At 36.4% G+C, this 24,446-nt stretch overlaps 1 protein-coding gene and 2 long non-coding RNA genes across 3 annotated transcripts; 1 reads left to right on the top strand and 2 right to left on the bottom strand.

Moving 5' to 3' along the window:
• Positions 1-849: 849 nt before the first annotated feature.
• LOC145120792 (RNA-binding protein) lies at positions 850-2,521 on the bottom strand. Its single transcript, XM_079056586.1, has 5 exons — positions 2,342-2,521; positions 2,117-2,240; positions 1,505-1,757; positions 1,281-1,406; positions 850-1,134 (listed from the first exon to the last, which is right to left on the bottom strand). Exons 1-5 carry the CDS (start codon positions 2,428-2,430, stop codon positions 1,013-1,015), a joined length of 714 nt encoding a protein of 237 aa, XP_078912712.1. The 5' UTR covers positions 2,431-2,521; the 3' UTR covers positions 850-1,012.
• A 2,431-nt stretch (positions 2,522-4,952) lies between these two features.
• On the bottom strand, positions 4,953-11,618 carry LOC145119185 (uncharacterized). Its single transcript, XR_013713713.1, has 2 exons — positions 10,466-11,618; positions 4,953-5,383 (listed from the first exon to the last, which is right to left on the bottom strand). It is a non-coding gene; the product is annotated as an uncharacterized LOC145119185 (long non-coding RNA).
• Positions 11,619-21,896: 10,278 nt separating this feature from the next.
• On the top strand, positions 21,897-24,063 carry LOC145119118 (uncharacterized). The gene is made up of 4 exons (XR_013713686.1): positions 21,897-22,430; positions 22,528-22,664; positions 22,833-22,989; positions 23,091-24,063. It is a non-coding gene; the product is annotated as an uncharacterized LOC145119118 (long non-coding RNA).
• The last annotated feature ends 383 nt before the right edge of the window (positions 24,064-24,446 follow it).

The raw sequence follows: 24,446 nt of genomic DNA, 5'->3' as shown, positions 1-24,446 counted from the left end.
CTAGATGTGTACAAAAAAAATAATTACCCAGATATAAACAAACTGAAAAGTTAATTACCTTAATAAGTAAATTTTCATTTAACAAACATTGTTTAACAAATAAAAGAAATCCTTAAATTATTTCTTGAGAATTTATTAACTTATACATCAATATTAATATGACTAATCTGTAATAATTAAAATCGACATATAATAACATAATTTACATAGAAATCATATTACAAATATTAGAACATCATAAGATTGCATGGTATAAAAAATATTATATATGTTTTAAAACGACAAGATATGCATTCCTTTGTTTTTTTCTAAATAATTGAGCATGCCAAACACAAAAGACATGTATATTAAATATGGTGAGTTGTTTACGCATAAGCAATCCATGTGGCTCCACTTATTAGGTTTTCATTTACTTGGTTTTTAAGTACCATTTGCCACTCTGATTTAGCATATAAATCTACATGATTACCCAATAATTGTAGTTTACATATTTTACCCAACTACTAATAACTAATGTATGGTTGGCTTGATAAAAATGGAATAAAATTTCATGATAATAAATTAAGAAAAGCATTGGAACAAGTATTTGCATTTTATGATCATTTTAAGTAATCTAAGAGAATAAAATAGATTTTAATAAAAAATTTGTTTGTCCGTAAATATAATATATAACTGTAACCCCAAATAAGTTATTTAACTAAAAAAAACTAAACATAATAAAATCTTAATAAACCCCAAATTAGTTACAACAGTAATATTTTTGTTATCTAAATTAAAATTATACTGTAATAAAATAAAAAATGTAACAAATAAAGATGGATTACATGTTAACCATTAGTCAAACACAACTTAAGTCTTAAGCATTAGTCAAACCAGTATTAAGATGTTTGTTTATACATATGATATGATGTTTACACAATTATACAAGTTTTAGGGATTCAGACCACTATTAAACTGAATGGAATCCAATTCCAGTGACAATGGGAATGGGAATCAGGGAATGATTGTTGGATTAATGCCAGTCAAGTCCACCCAAAGTGGTAGACCCCACACCCTCCCACACTTCATTAAATCCCACTGCTTCATTGTCAATTCCTTCCATATCACTGTCCCACCACCCACTCCCACCTGCATCTGTTTGTCAAAACACAATTGGTTCATTTCTGCCTATTACACCATTCCACTTCAAAAAATCTAAATGTCTTAATAAGAAGAAGAAGAAAAGCAAAACTAGAATGCTTTAATAGAAAGAAAATGAAAGTAAGTTTGAATGTACTTACAGTGATTATAATGAGGCAACGGTTTCTTGTTTCTGATGAAGGGTTTCCGATGTTTTATTTGCTTGGGATTTGGGTCGCCTCCCAGAACAACTAAACCCTTTGGAGCAGGTGGTTTTCCAAGCAAGCCTTGTCATCATTAAAACACACAAATGTAAGTTGACTAAAAAGGACTTTTGTTGACCAAATGGGAAAAAAAAAAATAAAGCAATGAATTGATGACAGACCTCCAAATGCGTTTCTGCTTTTTGTCAAATCTTGGATCTGGGATTCTTCTGTGACATGAGTGGTTGTACTATATTGAGTTTGGGATTCTTCTGGATTTAAAGAAATAGTATCCTTGTTGTCCTTAATGGGCTTGAAATTTTCAAAAACATCAAGGATACCATTCAACTCTGGTCCCTCTGTTTTTTGGTCAAGATTTGCTTTATCAAGAGAGTCATTAGCACCACCTACTGTGAAAAATGGTCTCTCTTTACCCTGACAATAACCACAACTAAGTTCTTGAATCCAGCACATTGAAAACAAAAGAAAATAACTTTACAACAGTTTAGTAATTATCTTATGAGTAGCAAGTGTTTTAATTTAATGTTGCAACTAAGTGATTCCATCAATATATCAATAATTGGATGAAAGAAATGTACTTTAAGGTCAGAGATTATATCAACAATGAGCTTAAATCAGAGTACACTAACACATAAACTAGTACATTCATGAAAGTCATCTTTGTTAACAGTATGTAGTTTGGTTTGCAGGAAAGCGTTTGGTTGTACTCAATTTATATTTCGTTATATCATACTGTGGTTCAACAAATCCTTTCAAAATGTAACAGAGAAAACCTGGACTAATTTCGACGAGTCAGATGTTTTCTGCAGTTTTCGGTCAAGAAATGCCGATAATGAAATCTTCGGACGCTTCTTGCTTTGTTGTCCATCCTTCATTTTTCCTCTAGAATCACCCGACCTGTAATTGAAAATTTCAAGATCTACAGACAGCATTCCTAAAAAAACAAACATTTTAACTGAAAAAAAAAAAAAAGCAATTAGGGTTTATCGAGGATTTACTGATCATCTTCAGTGGAAGTTCGATGGATGAACGTAGACGGAATTGATAGTTGTCCACGAACCCTAATCGATGGATGATTTGAACTCATTCCTTTGATCCTTTCCTCGAATCTTTTGGTTGAATATTTGAACTTACACTGACATGTATGGAGCGTTTTGGCGCTAAAACTTGAACACTTTCATCGACTCCCCCATTTTGAGATAAATTGGTTTGGGCTCGCACTCGCAACTTTTAAGTGGGTGGATTGAGTTGGGCCAAAAACTTTTGTTTTATATTATGATTTGCATTTTGCAAATTGAATTTGCAAGTTTGCAAAATTAAATTTACAATTTCTGATTTCTAACACAATAAACAGCAATTAAGCCAATTGTTTTTTTTTGAAAGGGCATCACACCAACTAACATCTACCAGCTATCAACTTCTAACTAACAACTAACAGTTACCAGTTTCAAACATATTCATAAGACAATGAGTTTGTGTCAAGTGATGATAACTTTACATTTTGATGCTCTTTTATGTACATATTAGTATTTTGGATTATGTTATGGGGTGTTTGGGATTACTTTTTAAGGTTAAAAGTCTTTTTTGTAAAATGAATTTTTGACCGGTGATTTTTTTCGGAAGAAATTTTTTAAAATGTGTTTGTATTAGCTTTAAGGATAAAAACCAACTTTTCAGGTTAAAAGTCACAAAAGTCATAAAAAGATAGGATTTTATGACTTTTAAAAAACTAATTTTTCATTCTACACAAAAGTTATTTTTAAAAGATCTTTTCCATTAATCAAACATCTTTTGGTCATTTTTTGACTTGTTTGAAAAAATTAAAAGTCAAAAGTTGTTTTAAAAAGAATCTCAAACACACTCTATGTATTACTATAACAAAACATCTTTGAGGTAATACATTTTTAATTTTGATACTCCAAACATTTTTTTCTAGGGTATTCACGTGAAAAATATGGGCTTTGCCTTGGATCTTGTTTATCACTAAATAAACTGTTCGAATAAGTGTATTTTAAGAAAATTGTTCCATCAAACTTAATGAAATTGATTAATAGTAAAAACGATGGAAACTATACAAATTTTATAAAGAACACAACACATACTACGACAAAAAGGGTATTTGGAGAAAACATAAATATGAGAGATCTTCATCCAACAACTGGCCACTTGATACATGCAATTAGTTTGATATAGATTGATAGGAGTATATTCTTAGAATCTGTCTTCTCAATTCATATGCCAATTGATAAACTGATTATGATTATATTTTGGATTGTGAAAATGTATCAATGTAAAGTGTATTGTTCAAATAATTATGTAACATATAACTAACTTTTAATATAATTAATGTTCATAAGTCTTTACGCGGTTTAATAGGGAAATTTTCATATATATCTTTCCAAACTCCAAAATTACTTCAATATCCTTATAAACTTTGATATTACGTACATATCCCTCTAAAACTATAAAAATTACATCAATATCCAAAATCAATCTTTAATTAGAATTATATCAATTTTTATTAGTTTTTTTATCTAATATTCAAAATTATATATTAGTTTACCAATTTACCCTTTCCTAATTAAATCTCAAATTAAATCACCCTTTCTTAATTAATTCACAAACTAAATCACGTAACAAATCCTATCTGTTAATTCGATAAAGCCCCTTTAATATTGGAATCAACTTCTTCGTGAGCGTATCTCGTCTCCAAGCTAATCAGTTCGACAGGTCGCATTAATCACAGTAGGTATTTATATTTGTTTTCGGACCATTTATGTAGTTGTTTTTGTTTACAGGGACCATTTTTTAATAATTTCCTTCCACAGTGGTGATTTCTGTAATCTTTTTCTGCAACAGGTACCACTTATGCAATTATTTTTTGACCAATTCAGTAATATTTTTCTGCCACGGGGACTTTTTATGTCATTGTTTTGGGACCATTTAAGAAATATTTTTATGTCATAAGGACCGTTTCTGTAATATTTTTCTGCATATGACCATTTTTATACTATTTTTCTACCATAAGAACTGTTTCTGTAATATTTTCTGCATAAGACCATATTTGTACTATTTTTCTGCCATAAGGACCGTTTCTGTAATATTTTTCTGCATAGGACCATTTTTGTACTATTTTTCTGCCATAACGACTGTTTTTGTAATATTTTTCTGCATAGGACCATATTTATACTATTTTTCTGCCATAAGGACCGTTAATATTTTTCTGCATAGGACCATTTTTGTACTATTTTTCTGCCATAAGGACTGTTTTTGTAATATTTTTCTGCATAGGACCATATTTGTACTATTTTTCTGCCATAAGGACCGTTTCTGTAATATTTTTCTGCATAGGACCAATTTTGTACTATTTTTCTGCCATAAGGACTGTTTTTGTAATATTTTTCTGCGTAGGACCATTTTTGTACTATTTTTCTGCCATAAGGACTATTTTTGTAATATTTTTCTGCATAGGGCCATCTAAATGATCACTTGAAGGACCAACATTGTTGATGTTTTGGACAAAATTACCCTTTGGTCCAACAGCCACTAAAGATTCAATAGATGTTTTGGACGAAATTACCCTTATTACAAATGCTATAAACTATGAAATAAATCAATATAATACCAAACTTTTCATTTTTTGAATGGATAAAATGCATTAAATATAACAACCAGCTCCTGCTGGGAAAGTTACAATGCATAGAAAATAAGAAGCTACAAAATTATATGAAAGAAAAAGAAAAAACACCATAAACAAGGTAGAATAAAAAACAGAATAACCTAACATGTAAAAATACCAAAATAACCTAACATGTAACTTTGACAAAAGACTAGCAATAACACCAAAAATCCAAAATAACACTCTACTTTTAGTAGTGTTTCCAAAATAGCATTCTACTTATGAGATGGTTTCCATATGCACATAAACATCTCACTCTTCTAATGAATTCTAGTTGTAAGGGCATGGATTTTATCACATTTTCTCCTTCTGATAAACTTCCTGATTTGATGTACATGTGAGCAAGTTAACTCCCTACAATCTGTTGTGAAACCTCCACTCAAGTTCACGTACAAGAGAATGAAGAATAAAAAAATGACACACGCAGGAGGGACCTCTAACCCGCCATCAGGCCTGCAGAGGTAGTGGGACGACAGGGGCAATTTGGGAAGTTCTAGGGCCAACTGTCAAATTAGTCTATTTGAAGGAAGGGACACCTGGGAGAGAGGCATCAGATTATTCTCATAGAAGTTTCTATTCCTGGGAGATTTGTAGCATCTCGAACAGCTACTACTTTTATCATTCGCTTCTATCATTGTTCTTATTTGTATTGCAATTTTTCCAAGATTAATACAAATTGCTGCTGATTTTGGGATCCTTCCCTGTTAATATTTGTTCTACAACAAATTGGTATCAGAGCAGTCCCTGGGACTATGGCTGGAGAAAAAGGAGGGGGTAAAGAGACTGGAGGAGCCCATCTTAAAAGGGTGGAATCGTTGGAACTGGAGCTGGGAACCTTGTATGATCGACTGGAGAACTAAGGGAATCAGATTCAACACCAAGCTGATTCCATAGCTTCAATTCAGTTGAAGATGGACCAACATCAGCTGAAGATGGACCAAAAGATGGAGGAAATCTTGGGTGCCTTGTCCAAAAATCGAGCTACAACCCACCATGGGAAGACCACCGAGGAGGAACAACCTAGCATCTCACCGATTCCTTCCATCGAAGAAACACCCAAGGTCTACAGCGGAGCGTCACACAGCGACACCGGAGGAACCAGAAGCAGAAACGGGGGGGAGAAGGCCACACCGGGGGAACCAACTGGCGATATCGGAAGTTGGATATGCCTCTGTTCGACGATGAAAACCGCGATGGGTGGATCTTGAGAACGGAGCGATATTTTAACTTTTACAGACTATCTGAGAGTGAAAAGTTGGAGGCGGCAGTGGTGGCTCTTGAAGGAGACGCCTTACTTTGGTTTCAATGGGAGCACGGAAGACGACCTATTACGCAATGGGACGAATTGAAATCGCTCCTCCTTAGGCAGTTCCGTCCGATTTACGCAGGTACGCTCTATCAACAGTGGTTAGCCCTAAGTCAAACCGGGTCGGTCCATGAGTACCAACGTGCGTTTATTGAATTACTTGCTCCGCTTAGAAACATTTCGGACGATGTTATCATGGGTCAGTTTGTCAATAGGCTCAAGGAGGAAATTAGGACTGAAGTCCAACTCTTGGAGCCCAGATCTATTGACCATGCGATGTCAATCGCAATCAAGGTTGAAGGAAAGTTGCGATCCCACGCCTCACGGAAACCAAATCCTCCCACCTCTCTCACCCAGAAAACGACGCCACTCATCACCCCCATTAAGACCACCATCTACTCGGCTAACCCTAGATCCAGAAATAGCTCCAGTCAACCTTCAACTAACCGAACCACGGAAGTGCGAAGGCTCACAGATCAAGAATTGCAACAGAAAAGAGAAAAGGGAATTTGTTACCGATGTGATGAAAAATGGAATCTGGGGCATCGTTGCAAAAAGAAGGAGTTGAGTGTTTTGATCACCCATGAGGATGATGAACCAGAAACAGAGCCAACCTTGGATTTGGAATCGGAGCTCGCGACAGAGACCCCAGAAGAGACTGTCTTATCGGGTATTTGTTTAAACTCAGTCGTCGGAACGAACAATCCAAAAACACTCAAGTTAACAGAGAAAGTGGCAGGATCCGAAGTCGTGGTCCTCATTGACCCCGGGGCAATGCATAATTTCTTGTCTCTAGAGGCGATACAACAACTCAACCTGCCAATAACTCCCACCGTGGGGTTTGGCATATCTCTGGGCACCGGGGAAGCAGACACTGGAAGTGGGAAGTGTGAAGGGGTACTACTGCAATTACAGGGCCTTTGCATCCGAGAAGATTTCCTTCCTTTGACTTTGGGAACTTCTGATGTTATACTGGGAGTTCAATGGTTGGAAACCTTAGGACCGGTAACTACAAACTGGAAAACTCAACACATGAAGTTCCAGCTAGGTGGACAGTGGGTGACATTGAAAGGCGACCCTTCTCTTGAACGAGCCAAGATAACTCTGAAAAATATGGTGAAAACTCTTGGATCAGTGGGTGGGGGAATTTGGGTGCAGCTCAGCCTCATTGAACAGCATCCGACCATTCAGACTTTGCCAGCCTGCGCTGATTACCTTAAACAAATAGTTCATCAGTACGCCTCGGTGTTTTCATGGAAAGGGGGGATGCCACCACGGAGGAATCAGCAACATACCATTCAGTTAAAAGAAGGAACTGAGCCTGTGTCTGTTAGACCCTACCGATAGACCCACACTCAAAAGGAGGAAATTGAAAGACTGTTACAGGATATGCTTAAATCAGGTATCATTCAGACGTCCCAAAGTCCATTTTCAAGTCCAATCCTCTTAGTTAAAAAGAAAGATGGGTCGTGGAGGTTCTGTGTTGATTATCGCAATCTTAACAAGTTGACTGTTAGGAACAAGTTTCTGATACCAATCATAGAAGAGTTGTTGGACGAATTGCATGGCTCTCATGTGTTCTCCGAGTTAGACCTTAAGTCGGGGTATCATCAAATCAGAATGAAGGAAGAAGACATACCAAAAACAGCTTTTTGATCCCATGAAGGTCATTACGAATTCAAGGTAATGCTTTTTGGCCTTACTAACGCGCCAGCAACTTTTCCAATCGGTGATGAACGAGGTATTCAAAACGTATCTACGCAAGTTTGTACTAGTATTCTTCGACGACATCCTAGTGTACAGTTAAAATGAGAGTCAACATCTGACACACATGGAACTGGTATTGCAAACACTAGACCAACACCAATTTTTCGCAAACCCAAACAAATGTGAATTGGGTAAGCTGCAAATCGCTTATTTGGGGCATGTGATATCAGAACAAGGGGTTGCTGTTGATAAAGAGAAGATCAAGGCGATCGAAGCTTGGCCAACCCCGACAACCTTGAAGGAGCTGAGGGGATTCTTGGGTCTAGCCGGGTATTACAGGAAATTTATCAAAGGATACGTAAGTATTGCCTCTCCATTGACAGATCAACTAAAAAAAGAAAATTTTGGATGGAACGCAACTGCAAAGGATGCCTTCCAGGCTTTAAAATCAGCCTTGGTGCATACGCCTGTTCTTGCCATGCCAAACTTCAACAAGCAATTTATTGTGGAAACTGATGCTTCCGGGACCGGGTTGGGGGCCGTGTTGATTCAAGAAGGGCACCCCATAGCTTATTACAGCCAGGTGTTGGGAGTAAGAAATAGACTCAAATCGATCTATGAAAAAAAAATTAATGGCCATAGTATTGGCTGTGAGACGGTGGAGGCACTACTTACTTGGCAGACACTTCATCATCAGAACCGATCAAAGGAGCTTAAGGTTCCTGATGGAACGAAGAGAGGTGGGACCAGAATACCAAAAATGGATGTACAAGATTCTAGGGTTTGATTTCGAAATCTAATACAAACCCGGATCCGCAAACAACGCCGTCGATGCCCTATCGCGTGCAACCCCAGTGGAGGCAGAATTACAATCGTTACATTCCTCGTGGTCAGTGCCAATGAATGAACTCGAGGCGAAAGTGGCTAATGATTCCTTCATTCAACAGATCATAGCTGACATTACAGCAGGGGAAAGAGCTCACGTAGGATACAGCTGGGAGAATGGGAAATTATGGTATAAGGGCATAATGGTCATACCCCAAAAATCAAGGTTTGTGCAGGTTTTACTCAAGGAGTTTCACGACTTTGTATTTGGAGGGCATGAAGGCGAATTCAGAACCTACCAAAGACTGGCAGCGGAGTGGTTTTGGGTCGGCATGAGGAAGGCGGTTCAAAAGTATGTGCAAGGGAGCATCACATGTCAGACACAAAAATCCTTGAATACCCAACCGGCTGGACTGCTCCAGCCTTTGCCAATTCCTGATCAGGTGTGGGATGAAGTTTCAATGGATTTCATTGAAGCTTTGCCAAAATCGAAAGGGTACAATTCAGTTTTGGTGGTGGTAGACCGACTTACTAAATACTCTCATTTCATAGCGATCAAACACCCATTTATAGCGTCAACCATAGCTGCCACCTTCATCAAAGAAATTGTGAGGTTGCACGGGTTCCCAACTTCCATTGTGTCAGATAGGGACAAGATCTTCATGAGTTTGTTTTGGAAGGAGCTCTTCAAACTGCAAGGCACTCAGCTGCTCAGGAGCACTGCCTACCATCCGCAAACGGATGGTCAAACAGAAATTGTTAACAAATCAGTGGAGCTCTACCTTCGCTGTTTCATCCAAGGGAAACCAAAAACGTGGATCAAATGGTTCCCATGGGCTGAATTCTGCCACAACACCGCTTATCACACGGCGGGAAAGACCACCCCATTCAAGGCCTTGTACGGACGTGATCCTCCCCGAGTCATAAAGGTTCAGAAAGGAGATACATCTGTTTCTGCTCTTGAGGATCAACTCCTAGAGTGTGATGCAATCTTGGAAGATCTCAAGGGTCATTTACTTCAAGCCCAACAGAAGATGAAGGCTATGGCGGACAAGAACAGAAGGAATGTTGATTTTAAAGAAAGAGAATGGGTGTTCCTCAAGTTGCAGCCGTATAGACAGCAGTCCCTAACTAGCAGACCCTTCCAGAAGCTAGCAGCTAGGTTCTATGGGCCTTTCCAGATTACACAAAAGGTGGGAAAGGTGGCCTACCAAATCCAATTGCCGGACACAGCGAAAATTCACCCTGTATTTCATGTGTCTCAGCTCAAAAAGGCAATTGGAAACCAGATTGCAGATCCCACTCTTCCAGCTCAGATGAGAGAGGACTTGAGGCTGGATTGGCATCCGGAATCAGTGCTAGGGGTACGTGTCCAGACCGAGGAGCAGGGTCAGAGAACTGAAGTACTGATTAAGTGGAAGGAAGTCCCAGAATTTGAATCTACTTGGGAAGACTTTGTCACTATGTCAGAATCCTTTCCAGAATTCAACCTTGAGGACAAGGTTGAACTTTGGGGGAGGAGTAATGTTGTGAAACCTCCATTTAAGTTCACGTACAAGAGAATGAAGAATAAAAAAAATGACACACGCAGGAGGGACCACTAACCTGCCATCAGGCCTGCAGAGGTAGTGGGACGACAGGGGCAATTTGGGAAGTTCTAGGGCCAGCTGTCAAATTAGTCTATTTGAAGGAAGGGACACCTGGGAGGGAGGCATCAGATTATTCTCATAGAAGTTTCTATTCCTGGGAGATTTGTAGCATCTCGAACAACTACTACTTTTATCATTCGCTTCTATCATTGTTCTTATTTGTATTGCAATTTTTCCAAGATTAATACAAATTGCTGCTGATTTTGGGATCATTCCCTATTAATATTTGTTCTACAACACAATCACATTAACTTGGACTCCTGTTTTAACAGGATATGCATGAACCTGTTGGCCAACGACTAAGCTTTTTAAGCCAGCACATCCACGAAGAACACTTCCATTAATGAATTCCAGTTATAAGAAAGGCATAAACTTTTGAAAAGGGTGGAAAAGAAATCAAGAATTGATTATTGATCTCACATGCCATGAGTAAATTCATCGGGGATAAAAACCCACAACGTGTATTTCCCAGAAGAGGCTCAAAGCTTCCTCATTACATTCAAAATCGGTCAAACCTGCAATCAAGGCATTCCATGTCGCGATATTTCTTTCAGGCGTTTCATCGAACATTTTGTGTGCTGTATCCTAATCGCCACTTTATACAAATCCTCCGACCAATATGTTATACGACATGATGTTTTTCTTCGGCATTACGTGGAACAATGACCGGGCAATCTGTGATTGACCGAACTTCAAGTACGTATTGAGGAGCTGGTTGGGGACGAACCTGGTTGAAGAACAACCGAACGTGATTATGAACAGGGAGAGTTCAAAATGGATCTTCAGAAGAGATGTGATTGTTGTATACGACTTGATTCTGGTGCTGAGCACCACCACAACTCTGATTCCGTCCAACCCCCTCGTCTGTGCTTTTGAAGCCGAAGCTAAAATCAATGATAAATCGATCATCACAACCCAGATCCAATCATTTAGGCACCGAAATAGAACACTTTGTTTAATCCTCCGGCTTAATCAGGGCTCCGTTGACGTGATTGAAGGTGGTGGTGGTCGATAGAGGTCTATAGGGAAAGAAGAATGTGAGGGAGACGGGAAAGGGGGTGTTGAATTGATCAGAGAAGATAATACGTAGTAATGAAGAATGGATAAATCTATTAATAGATAAAATGGTAAATTGGTAAACTAATATATAATTTTGAATATTAGATAAAAAAAACTAATAAAAATTAATATAATTCTAATTAAAAATTGATTTTGGATATTGATGTAATTTTTATAGTTTTAGAGGGATATGTACGTAAATATCAAAGTTTATAAGGATATTGAAGTAATTTTTAGAGTTTGGAAGGATATATATGAAATTTTCCCAAATATTATATAATTTTAATTTATTTTTTCTTTCAAAAAACGAGATATTGCAAATTATATGGTGTACTTTTTTGAAGTTGTCCCCAAAAGCCATAATAGTATTTATGAAAAAAAAATTGAATGAATAGTCTCTCTCAACAAAAGACGAAACTGCAAAATTGGTCCATATGGTATTCAAAAAACTTTGGATAGGGTCCAAAAAGTTTTCAACTTGCATGGATAGTCCAAAATCAAGAATTTTTTGTAGTTTTGGTCCAAAAAAGTTAAAATGTCTATTTTGCCCTTTTAGTTTCTTTTTTGAGTTTTCTTATTTTTAATTTAATACATTTTTAATTCTTTTTTAAAAAGAGGACAGGTCCCCCACCGGTCTTCTTCTTCCTTGTGTTCACCTATAAAACTTAAACTACACATACATATTTCACACACATACACACTTAAACGGCCTTCACAGAGCTACAAATTTAAACCCATAGAATCTTTATTTAAACCCACCATTACAAGTTCATCAATAAAAGAATGACGAAACATCATCTCCAAAAAATCTTTATACGAATCCACGATTACAACAACAAAAACAATGGATCCAAGTTTAAATGAATGAGGAAAATAATTTCTTGGTGAAGCAAAAAATCTTTATCTACATTGGGTTTGATTTCGTGTTCAAGCATTTCATCGGTCTTTCCAGTGAACATCCTCTATCTCTCTCTCTCTCTCTCTCTCTCTCTCTCTCTCACACACACACATACCTTCTTCTTCTTCTGCTTGTACTTTTTCTTCCTCTATCTGCAAATCCGACCATCATCTTCTTCTCAGAAATTTCATGTGTGTGTTTTCTTCACAAATCATGATCCAGAGTGTTAAAGAATATTACATGCATATGTCGTTCAATGGAGTCTTTCCCTTCTTCATGTTCTGTTAAAATACATTCATCAGATGATCTTCTTTGGGGACAACTTGTAGAAAATTCTTCCAAATAAGAGGGAAAACCAATAACAAAATGATCAAACACCTCTGAGGAAAATCCATTTCCAAGCGTTTTCTCTTTGTTGATGTAACCTTATGGAATGACACATACAACATCAATAATCTCTAACTCAAAGAAAGCGTATACCTTGACGATTGGTGCATAAGAGAAGCAATGCTCAACCCGATTCAGTTGAAAAGTGCAAGTGAGTCTTGAAAACACCATGAAACTTAAATCCATAAATTAGACAACGATTGCATCATTGATTTTCATCGTCAAGGAATAGAACAACACAGAGAAAGCTCGACGGCATAACGGTGTAAATGAAGCTTGATGACGGCAGAGAGAAAAATATCGGCACTGGCCATCGATGGTGGTCGGATGGAGGAACAGTGCATCGAGAGACTCTGAAGCATCGATATGGGTTTAGATGAAAAAGATACTTTGGGTTAGGTTAGAAAGAGAGAAAATAGGGACGGTGGGGGTGTGCCCAATTCTTTTGTTATTTTGTTTTTATTTAACTAAGTATTAAAATAAATATGAAAAAAATATAAAAAAGAAATTAAAAGGGTAAAATCGTCATTTAAAGTCCATCAATGACCAAATTTACAAAAAGTTCCCGATTTTAGGTCCAAATTCACCGGAAACTCTTGATTTTGGACCTTTCATGCAAGTTGGAAATTTTTTGGACCCCATTCAAAGATTTTTGCAAACCACAATGACCAAATTTGCAGTTTTGACCTCAACAAAACTTAGCATATTATTGTTTTTTTTCGAGAAAACTTCGCACATAAATGATCCTTATGACTAACTGTTCACTAATTTTGTTAAAATTTGTTGTTAAGCACATATGAAATTACATTTTGACCCTTATTGCATCTAACAATTAAGACCGGGGGGAGTGGCGCGGTTCCAGACTGCGGTTTCGCCACCGTGACAGCCGAACACCCCCCCCCCCTCCGGTGTGGTTAGGGTGCGGCTAAGGCCACAATGTGGCAATGGGAGGGAGCGGTTGGTGCTGGTTTGTGATTGGCTAGCTCATTTGGACCATTCCAAACGGTCATAATTTTCAAATTTAAATATTTTTTTTACTAACTATATATATACATAAGGTTTTTTAATCAAAACTTACTCACAAACACTTTAAATTTTACCATCTTTTTGTTTCAAATCCTCTCAAGATGTCATCTTCCAAAAAGCCTACCAACCAAAAAACACTCACTAGAAACACCACAACCCCAAGACCTTCATACGATCAACCGATTTATTCGCTCCCTTATTACCACTATGGCGGTATGTTTCCCAATTATCCACAACAAATCTCACAATCACGACGACCTATACAAGAACTTCCACAAACACTACCACAACTCGAACTAGATTTTAATCCTTTTGATTTTGTGTCTCAACCTGAGTTTGTTCCACAAACACAACTTGAGTTTGATCAACAAACACCCATTTTTGATTCCGAACCCGAATTTGTTTAAGAAACTCAAACCGCTCGAGCACAAAATAAAAGAAAAGAGAAGGCAGAGGTTAAACACGGTAAGCCCAAGAAGTGTTAGTATTTGCATAACCATGGATTGACGTTTCAGAAGATTCAATGACGGGAGCGAACCAAAAACATGATCGTTTTTTGATGCACGTTAGAGCTAGGTTCCACAAAGGAATGAACCTACCACCATATCGTTCAAAACATTAAGTGTACTCGAAATGAGGAAATATGAACAAAGAAATCATGTTGTTTAACGATTTGTATAACAACATGAAACGTCAATGGAAAAGTGGCAAAAATGACGATGTGATTTTGCAGAAAGCTTTTAACGTGTACCAAAAAGAGACAAAAATGCTTTCAAGTTTTTTTGAAGTTTGGAATCTAGTCAAAGATAACAAAAAATGGAAAAAGAACAAAACATCCGACGAGCATATCGATAGTGGCTCAAAACACTCAAGAACATCTGAATCCGATCACACTACATCGGATGCTCGTGTTGGTTTCGACCTCAACGATGATGAGCCCCTTCAAGTTTCGCCACCCTCCGACCAATGGGAAGGGACAAAGTAAAAAAGCAAAGGCAATGGCAAAGCGTCGGAGTCGGATGAATTTAAACAAATGGGGGACAATGTGCAATGTATAAAAGAAAGAATGGATAATTTTTTCCAACTTGCTTTGAATAGAGAGGCTCGGAAACAAAGGAACAGCGTCACGAGAGTACTAACAATGAACACATCGCAATTGACCAGTGAGGAGCTTCAAGTTTTGTTGGCAATGAAGGAGAACGTCAAAAAACGTTATGCTAATCGTTTTTAATTTCTTATTTTTTTCCAATTTTTAATCGTTTGATGTGTGTTTTTTTTAAGTTGTAGGTTTAATATTTTTAGTTTACTTTTCTAATTTTTTAGGTTTTTTTTATGTTATGCAATGTAATGGAACTTTTTTTAAATTAATGAAATTTTATCTTTTTAAAAAAATGAAGTATTTATTTATTAAGAAAAAACTAAAGTGTGACACCACTCATTGGGTGTGACAAGAAACCACACATTTGTGGTAAAATCACATGTGGCGCCTGCGTGGCAGTGTGGCAAAATGAGGGAGTGTGACACCACTTTCTCCAGCCTAAGAATATCTTTATTTGTTAAGTATGTTCATAACACAATTAACTTTCTAGAGAGTCTTTACAATATCCAAGTTAGAGAACATATTTATTTGGTAAGCTTCATTTCTAACGATTAGGGATTTCGGTGATCAGTGAGTAGCTTTGTTTTCGATGATTGGGGTTCTCCAACGATTGGTAAGTAGCTTCGATTTGGTAAGTAGTTGTGACGAAGGTTATTGGGGCTTCTCCGACAATTTTGAAACTGTGATTAACATGTCGAGCCTTTATTCTCTGTCAACATCAAACGTTGGTATGGTTTCCTTCGATAGGTAAGTGTGTTATCTTATCTGATATTTAGTATGATCTCTTATATGTTATTCATACTCTAGATTGGCAATTACATGTTGCCAATAAGAAGAACTGGTTTTTGACGATTCTATTGTTGATTTAAGGATTTCAAGTTCATGGTTTTCATTTTTTAGGTTTTCGAAATAATGACGACCCAATTCTATTCCTTGAAAAAACCATGATGACCCAATTTTTTTGTTACATGGGGTTGATGAACTTAAGTGGATGTGGGTCGATGCAATGTCGTGTTTTCATGGTGTCATTCTTAACTCAAAAATCAGTGTGTGCAACAATAACAGAAAATGAGACAAGAAAGATGAGGTTACCGGAGAATCTGCTTCTCACACCCTATACAAGTCCACCGACAGTGACCAAATCGAATGCTCTTTTGAAAATTTATCAGTAACATCAACGACAAGGACCAAATCAATTGATGGGATTAAAGGACAATATCGGAGGATCTACTTCGCCGGAGAAGGAAGGGGAGGACCAGGTATTGATTTTCCGATGGTGATGGCGGTCCTGTTGTGGTAGTTATTGTTCAAATCGTTAGTGGCACAAAACGATTAGATCTTCATCAATAAAGTGATGTTGATTGAAACTTGAGTTGGACGTTCTTGATGTTCTTAAAGGTGATCTATGTGTTTGTGTGTGTGTGTGAGAGAGAGGGGGAGATAGATAGAGAGAGGGGGATAAAGAGAAAAAGAGATGGATAATAATGAAATAACTACTACGACAACCGACTAACACTCAAATTTTTTTTACCAAAAAGCTAACATTATCCAATTACAATGAACAAGTCAAAACAGGGTTTAAATATCACGACAATCGACTAACACTCACTTTTTTATTCATATACCCAAACCAATTATAAGAATAATCAACCAAACTACCAGTTAACATATTACGTCTAACTCTTTGATCACCAAAAAGAGTACCATTTTGAAAATTACATAAAAGCCACTACATTGTTATGATTAGGGCTTCCAATGCTTCTCGTTTCACGTTAGACAAACGAATAGAATCTAACCAAATAATGAAGTCTTCAGCTCTATGAAAGCTCATAATAGAGATATCACATCACTTGCTCAAAAACTTCCAAAGATCATCAGCAGCTACACAATAAATCAATATATGGCCAACATCTTCAAAATTTGTACTGCAAGTAGTACAAACCACTGTATGAATGTCGATACATTTTTTTGACTAAATTCAGCTTGGTTGGAAGCCTATTTAGACGACAACACCAATAAAAATATTTACTTTTCGAGGAGGGTACTTATTCCATCTAGTTGCTATCATTCCGTCTGGAAAAGATTTGTTATCAATAACTCCTCAAGCCTTTGTAAGTGTAAACTGATCAACACCTCCTGCATCCCAAACCCATTTATCACTAAAAACGAAAGTGTTGAAATTAGTAAGAAGTTCCATCAATTGCATAAGAAGAATACGACTAGCATTTAAAATTGATCTTGGAATTGCTGAGAAAGGAAAAATCTTATGCCAAATTCTCCAAATGTGAATTTTGGATCAGGAAAGTACACTTCCTATGGCACGTTGTGAGTAACAAAGGGATACATGTAGACCCCACAAAAATCAAAGCACTTAAGAATTGGGATGCACCAAAGACCCCAACGGAAGTGCGCCAATTCTTAGGCCTTGCAGGGTACTATCGGAGATTTATAGAAAACTTCTCCAAGATAGCTAAACCTCTCGCTTCATTAACACAAAAAGAAACAAAATTCAGTTGGGGAGATAAGCAAGAGACTACATTCTAGAAATTGAAACTAATGATGTGTAGTGCACCGATCCTATCCTTACCGGATAGGATCGGTGCACTACACATCAATTGCATAAGAAGAATACGACTAGCATTTAAAATTGATCTTGGAATTGCTGAGAAAGGAAAAATCTTATGCCAAATTCTCCAAATGTGAATTTTGGATCAGGAAAGTACACTTCCTATGGCACGTTGTGAGTAACAAAGGGATACATGTAGAGCCCACAAAAATCAAAGCACTTAAGAATTGGGATGCACCAAAGACCCCAACGGAAGTGCGCCAATTCTTAGGCCTTGCAGGGTACTATCGGAGATTTATAGAAAACTTCTCCAAGATAGCTAAACCTCTCGCTTCATTAACACAAAAAGAAACAAAATTCAGTTGGGGAGATAAGCAAGAGACTACATTCTAGAAATTGAAACTAATGATGTGTAGTGCACCGATCCTATCCTTACCGGAAGGAACTGAAGACTTCGTTTTATATTATGATGCGTCAATCCAAGGATTGGGGTGTGTATTAATGCAGACATAAAAGGTAATTGCTTATGTCATTCGAAAACTCAAAATTCATGAAAACAACTACACGACCTATGACCTACAACTGGGAGTTGTAGTTTTTGCCTTAAAGATTTGGAGACATTATTTGTATGACACGAAGTGTATTATTTTCATGGATCATAAAAGTCTCCAGCACATCTTCGATCAAAAAGAACTGAACATGAGACAAAGAAGACGGATAAAGTTGTTTAATGATTATGAATGTGAAATTCGGTATCATCCAGGCAAAGAAAATGTCGTAGCCGATGCCTTGAGTCGCAAAGAGCATGCGAAACCTTGACGAGTTAAAGCACTGACTATGACCATCCATTCTAACCTCAATGCACAAATTCGTGAAGCCTAGCTTGAAGCTCTAAAATAGGAAAATATTGGGGAAGAGGCTTTACGAGGAATGGATAAACATTTTGAGCTTAAGGATGACGGGATGCGTTATTTCATGAATAGAATCTGGAAACCAGAGTTTAGTGACATCAGAAGCTTAGTCTTGGACGAAGCTCACATATCAAGATATTTTGTACATCTTAGCTCCGACAAGATGTATTTGGATTTGAAGAAATTGTATTGGTGGCCTAATATGAAAGCCAAGATTGCCACTTATGTGAGCAAGTGCATGACTTGTTCTACAGTCAAGGCGGAGCATCAAAAGCCCTCGGGATTACTACAACAACCTGAGATTCCCGAGTCGAAGTGGGAACAAATTGTTATGGACTTCATCATAAAGCTGCCCAAGACCCCTAGTGGTTACGACACTATTTGGGTGGTGGTTGACATATTAACTACGTCTGCCCATTTCCTACCAAAAAAAGAAACTGACAAGATAGAAAAGCTGACAAGAACATACCTCAGGGAAATTGCCAAACTTCATGGAGTTCCGATTTCTATTATCTTCGATAGAGATAGTAGGTTCACTTCTAGTTTCTGGCAATCTCTTCATAAATCCATGGGAACTCACTTAGATATGAGGACGACTTACCATCAGCATACGGATGGTCATAGTGAACAAACCATTCATACCTTAGAAGATATGCTCTGGTCTTGTGTGATTGAATTTGGAAACTCTTGGGATACTCATTTACCATTGATTGAGTTCTCCTATAATAAGAGTTATCATACCAGCATCAACGTTGCACCGTTTGAAGCTTTATACAGACGAAAGTGTCGATCACCTATATGCTGCGGAGGTCGGAGATACCCAATTAGCCGAAGAGCACACAAATTATACTTTGTGTACTAGACCCGAGATAATCCATGAAACGACCGAGAAGATTGTGCAAATCAAAGATCGGCTTAAGGCTGCACATGATCGTCAGAAAAGTTATGCCGACGTAAGATGTAAACCTCTGGAATTCCAGGTCAAAGACCGAGTGATGTTGAAAGTCTCTCCCTGAAAAGATATGATTCGATTTGGAAAAGAGGAAAATTGAACCCAAGATACATAGGACCTTTTGAAATTCTCAACAGAATTGGTCCTATTGCTTATCGACTAATGCTACCTCAAGAGTTGGACAAAGTGCATGATGTATTCTACGTGTCAAACCTAAAGAAGTGTCTGTCTGATGACACCAATGTGATACCTCTCGATGAGATTTAATTGAACACAAAACTCCACTTCGTTGAAGAACCTATGGAGATTATGGACCGAGAAATCAAGCGTCTAAAGCAAAGTCGTATTCCTATCGTAAAGGTGCGCTGGAACTCTCAGCGAGGACCAGAATTCACCTGGGAACGCGAAGACCAGATGAGACTAAAATACCCCTAATTGTTTAGTGATACCCCGTCTACAAGTTGAATATTGAGACAAAATTCTTTTAACGGGTGGAAAATGTGACAATTGGTAAAAATATGATCTACTGTACAATGATCTATATTAATTATAAGCAATAGGGGTTATATTATCTATAATTGCTTGAGGAGTTAATTATGCTTTATTTGAAAAGTTGAAAAAAAAATCTTTTGATCTAAGACTTGTGTCTAATGTTTAAGTCCATTTTTATAATATGTTATCCCGAATTAAAATCGGTTTCGTGAAAACTATCAAATAAAAACCATTTGAACACAAAATTCTAATTATTGTTTTAACATCGCCTCGGATAACGGAAAAATATGACTTCCGTGAACCTATTTGGAACCATCACTCATGTATACAATATTTTAAGAAATCAAGTTAGTTAATTTATGAATTAGGATGAGGGAAAATAAATAACATTATGTACATAATTATACATTAAACTATCAATCTTTTATATATATATATATATATATATATATATATATATATATATCATGTGTAATTAAAAATACTCTAGTATTTATAAGTTATGTATTCTTGTATAAATACTAAAAAGCAATTATATATATATATATATATATATATATATATATATATATATATATGTGTGTGTGTTGTAGTAAAATTTGACAACTTGTACAATTAGAATAGGAGTGTGCATGGAATAAAATTTGCAAGTAAACAACAAAATATTCAAATTGAAACTTCACTAGATAAGTCCTCTCATGCCTCACGCATCTCTCACATACAACCACAATTCATTCATCATTACATGCACATGCATTATATCAATTCAAGATACTAAGGATATGGGAAGATTATGAAGCGCATGGACTTAACTAACCCAAACAAATCCTAGTCTCTCACCCTGAATCTCATTAGCGCCCTCTCTCATAACTAAGTTAATTGATTCAACCAAATCCTAAATAGATCATTAAAAGCATCAACTAGAAGAATATTTGAAGTACATGTAAATGATCATATTATATCTTCAAAGATATTACTAACACATCCCTCCCTACTTCTCTTTTATAACTCATGAACCCTCTCTCTATTTCTCTATCTCTATTTCCTTTTCAACACTCTCCAAACACTCTCTATCCTCCACTCAAACTCACCCATTTTCCATCCCACTCCTTCTCTTCGAAACCCACCAAAACCAAAAGCAAAAGGGGAGCTACTGCCCCCTCGGTTTCAGTTCTCATTTCAGCCCTCCTCCGCTCCCTGGTGTCGAGTATTTATAGCCCTAAACACCCCTTATTTCCCCTGGTTTATTGTTTCCTTCGATGACACCAAAAAGAAATCACTTATCCTCCTTAGTTTCTTGCTGGTTTTCGAGTAATTAAAGACCGAAGAAAAACCCCTCTTTTTGTTGTTGTTTTCGAAGTCAAAACAACCTCATAAGGAGCTGTTTTTTGAGTGCTAAAAAGGTCCAAGAAACACTCTCATTTTCTCCTTAAATCCTAGTGTTTAACCTTCTTTTGGTCATCTACTTTGGCACTAGAAATCCTAGGTGATTGTTTATACTTTTCCTTTCTTCATTTGTATCAAAAACAACTTATTTGTTGTATAAATGAACCTTAATAAATTCTAACTTATTAATCCATGTCCATATGTGCTTAGACATTCCAAAAGACATCTAATTCACGAGTTGGTGGAACCAAAAACATCCTAATTTCCTAAACCAATTAACACTACGTGGGTGAGTCTCTACGGCTCCTTTTTCATATTTTAATTTATTTCCGGAAAGAATACACACAAAAATTCATGTCGTATAAGCTTATTTACATTCCTTAAAGTTTATATGTATTTTATGTCATATTTACGTTTATATATATTGTTTTAAGCTTATTATGTTTATATAACCTTATATTGCATTTTATGTTCATGTTATTATATATTCTAAAGTCATTGGTGAACAGGACTTCCTTTTGATTGGTGGGTTTTTTTTTTTTTTTTTTAAGGATTTTTTTTAATAAGTGAAAAGTGGTTTTCTTTGTTTATTTTTTCAAAGATGATAAATGTGGTGTTACATTGTCATCACGTTTCTTTACAGATTCCTTACACGTGTTATCTTTCTTCTACAGATTTCTGGCCTTGCACCAACTAACCCGCACCTTTTCACTTTCCTTCCCTTCCATAACTCATTCAACCCTTCCTAGAATACCCCTCTTCCACCGTCTATTCAAAAACCCTACTATCGCTCTTATTCCTCAGTTCGCCATCTTACCATGGATATGACGAGTTTTGACGGGGCGCTACTCTTCAGTGTTGGATGCGGTGCCGTCACCGCCGTCGGGGGTTTTTGATTAATTGGTTAAACTGGATGGTTTGAATCAGATATATATGGAATTCCTGATATTTGCCCTTCATCTGCTCCGTCGTCGGCTCTTGATTTCAACCTTCGATTCGGTGAATTCCTCGCCACGTTTCTTGCTGCTAATGTTCTTAGGGCTTCACCCTTTTCTCCATTTTGGTTATCGATCTTTCTTTCATCTTCTCCACTCTCTGCCTCACCCTTCTCTCTGATATCTGTTGATATTTATGCGAAAAGTAGGGTATGTTGATAAGTTATTAACTTTATTTTCTCATACCTGTTGATTTTGTTTACTAATTGAGACATTTTCTGATGATTTTGTTTTCATGTGGGATTAGTGGTGAAGAAGGAAAAGGAATGTCTGAATCCTTCTATGTTGTAGCTGCAATTGTTCTTAGGGTTGATTGAATATTCGTTAACATGTTGATGTTATTGTGGTCTTCTTCCCCCTGTCGCTGTCAATCACGATGTTCAGGTATTTTTATATCTGTGTTTCATTTCAGCTATACATGGCCCCTGTTACACATCCAGACAGATATGCTGAAAGTATTCTTCTTACCTCCTCTGTGTTCTCGGATTCAAATGGGCTTCCCTATTTTGTTTGATATTACGGCTTACTGGTATTGTCTTTTGCTGATTGCAGGGCGGTAGAAATTTACCATATATATAGAAGTTAAGCAGAAGCTGCAGTATCAACAAGCTTTAATTCCTGCAATTCCTTGAAGTCCTCCCATGCATATTGGCTTCATAGGTTTGTTCAAATGGGGTGTTAAACATGGTCTTGGCCACTACCATTCCAGGTAAAAATCCTTACTTTCTTTTATCTATGCACATCAAGATTGTTTGTTTAATCTTTAATAATATACAAATACAATGAATGAAAGACCCAATTTTTTTATAGGAATGGAGATACATATGCTGGAGAATATCTTGCAGACAAGATGCATGGTTTTGGTGTTTACAGTTTTGCAAATGGTCATAGATATGAAGGTTCATGGCATGAAGGAAGAAGACAGGGACTTGGAATGTACACTTTCAGAAATGGAGAGACTCAATCTGGACATTGGCAAAATGGTGTTCTTGATGTTCCAAGCTCACAAAGTGCCACTTATCCTGTTTCACCTGTTGCTGTTTATCTCCTCCTTATTTTTGTCTAATTTGTTTCTATATGTTGGCATCATAGTTTTATGTTTTCATTTTGTACCTCTTGGCATCTTATTTTCATTTTTTCTAATTAAGTACTATGAAGAGTTTGCTTAAAAAAACATAAAAATAGTTTTTTTTATAAGTTTGTATATGATTTCATAGAAAATATTACTAAAAATTTAGGTTTTCATTTCAAATTAGGCATATATTGTGCTTATGGTTGAATGGTATTATGATTTCGTTCTAAGAGGATTTTTTGGGTCAGCTAATTGATGGTTATAATAGTTAGACTTCTACCTGTTGATAATGTTTCATAGAATGATCGTTACAGTTAAAGGTATGTATTATGTTTGTAGTTTTAAGTAAACTTATTTTGTGCCCATCTCGATATTTAATTTACCTTTGCTCTTGGTTCGTTGTTTCAGGGAAAACGATTAACCTAGGCTTCTCCACACCTCTGATCTGGTAGCTAAAGAGGCGGCACCACCACGAACCACCGCCAAGACTTGCTCTACTTATGTTTTATTCTCAGTAGGTGGGGGGACAAGTAGTCATATACGATTTGAGTATAATAGGGGAGAATGATGAGAACTCATAATTTGTGATTTTATATGGACCAAGGCAATTGTGTCTTTTTTCTTGGCGTATCCAACCCCGCAAAGCGGGGTTCTTCCCTAGTTTATTTGGAACTATAATCACAAATATGTCACATGAAAAATATATTTACAATTGATTTTATGTTTATATTCTACATAAAATGATTTATGAAAGTATATATGATTTTTTATACATAAATAGATCTCTTATGTTTAAAATGGGTAAAACTTTATGTGGTTATACAAATTAATGTTATATATATATATATATATATATATATATATATATATATATATATATATATATATTCATCATGACATGAACATAGAATATTCATATATATAATCAAGAAATATCCTTACCATCTAAATCAACAAAAATGAATATATATATATATATATATATATATATATATATATATATATATATAAGTTGTAAAATAAGTAGTAAATATGTTGATATATAGTTATGTGTATAGATTCTTAATAAAAGGACACGGCATATGTATATACAT

Source organism: Lactuca virosa, chromosome 6, assembly GCF_052849685.1.
Source record: "Lactuca virosa cultivar CGN04683 chromosome 6, Lactuca_virosa_CGN04683_v6, whole genome shotgun sequence".
Lineage (NCBI taxonomy): Eukaryota > Viridiplantae > Streptophyta > Magnoliopsida > Asterales > Asteraceae > Lactuca > Lactuca virosa.
The sequence above is the reverse complement of the archived record's forward strand: the minus strand, read 5'-3'. Positions and strand labels throughout refer to the sequence as shown.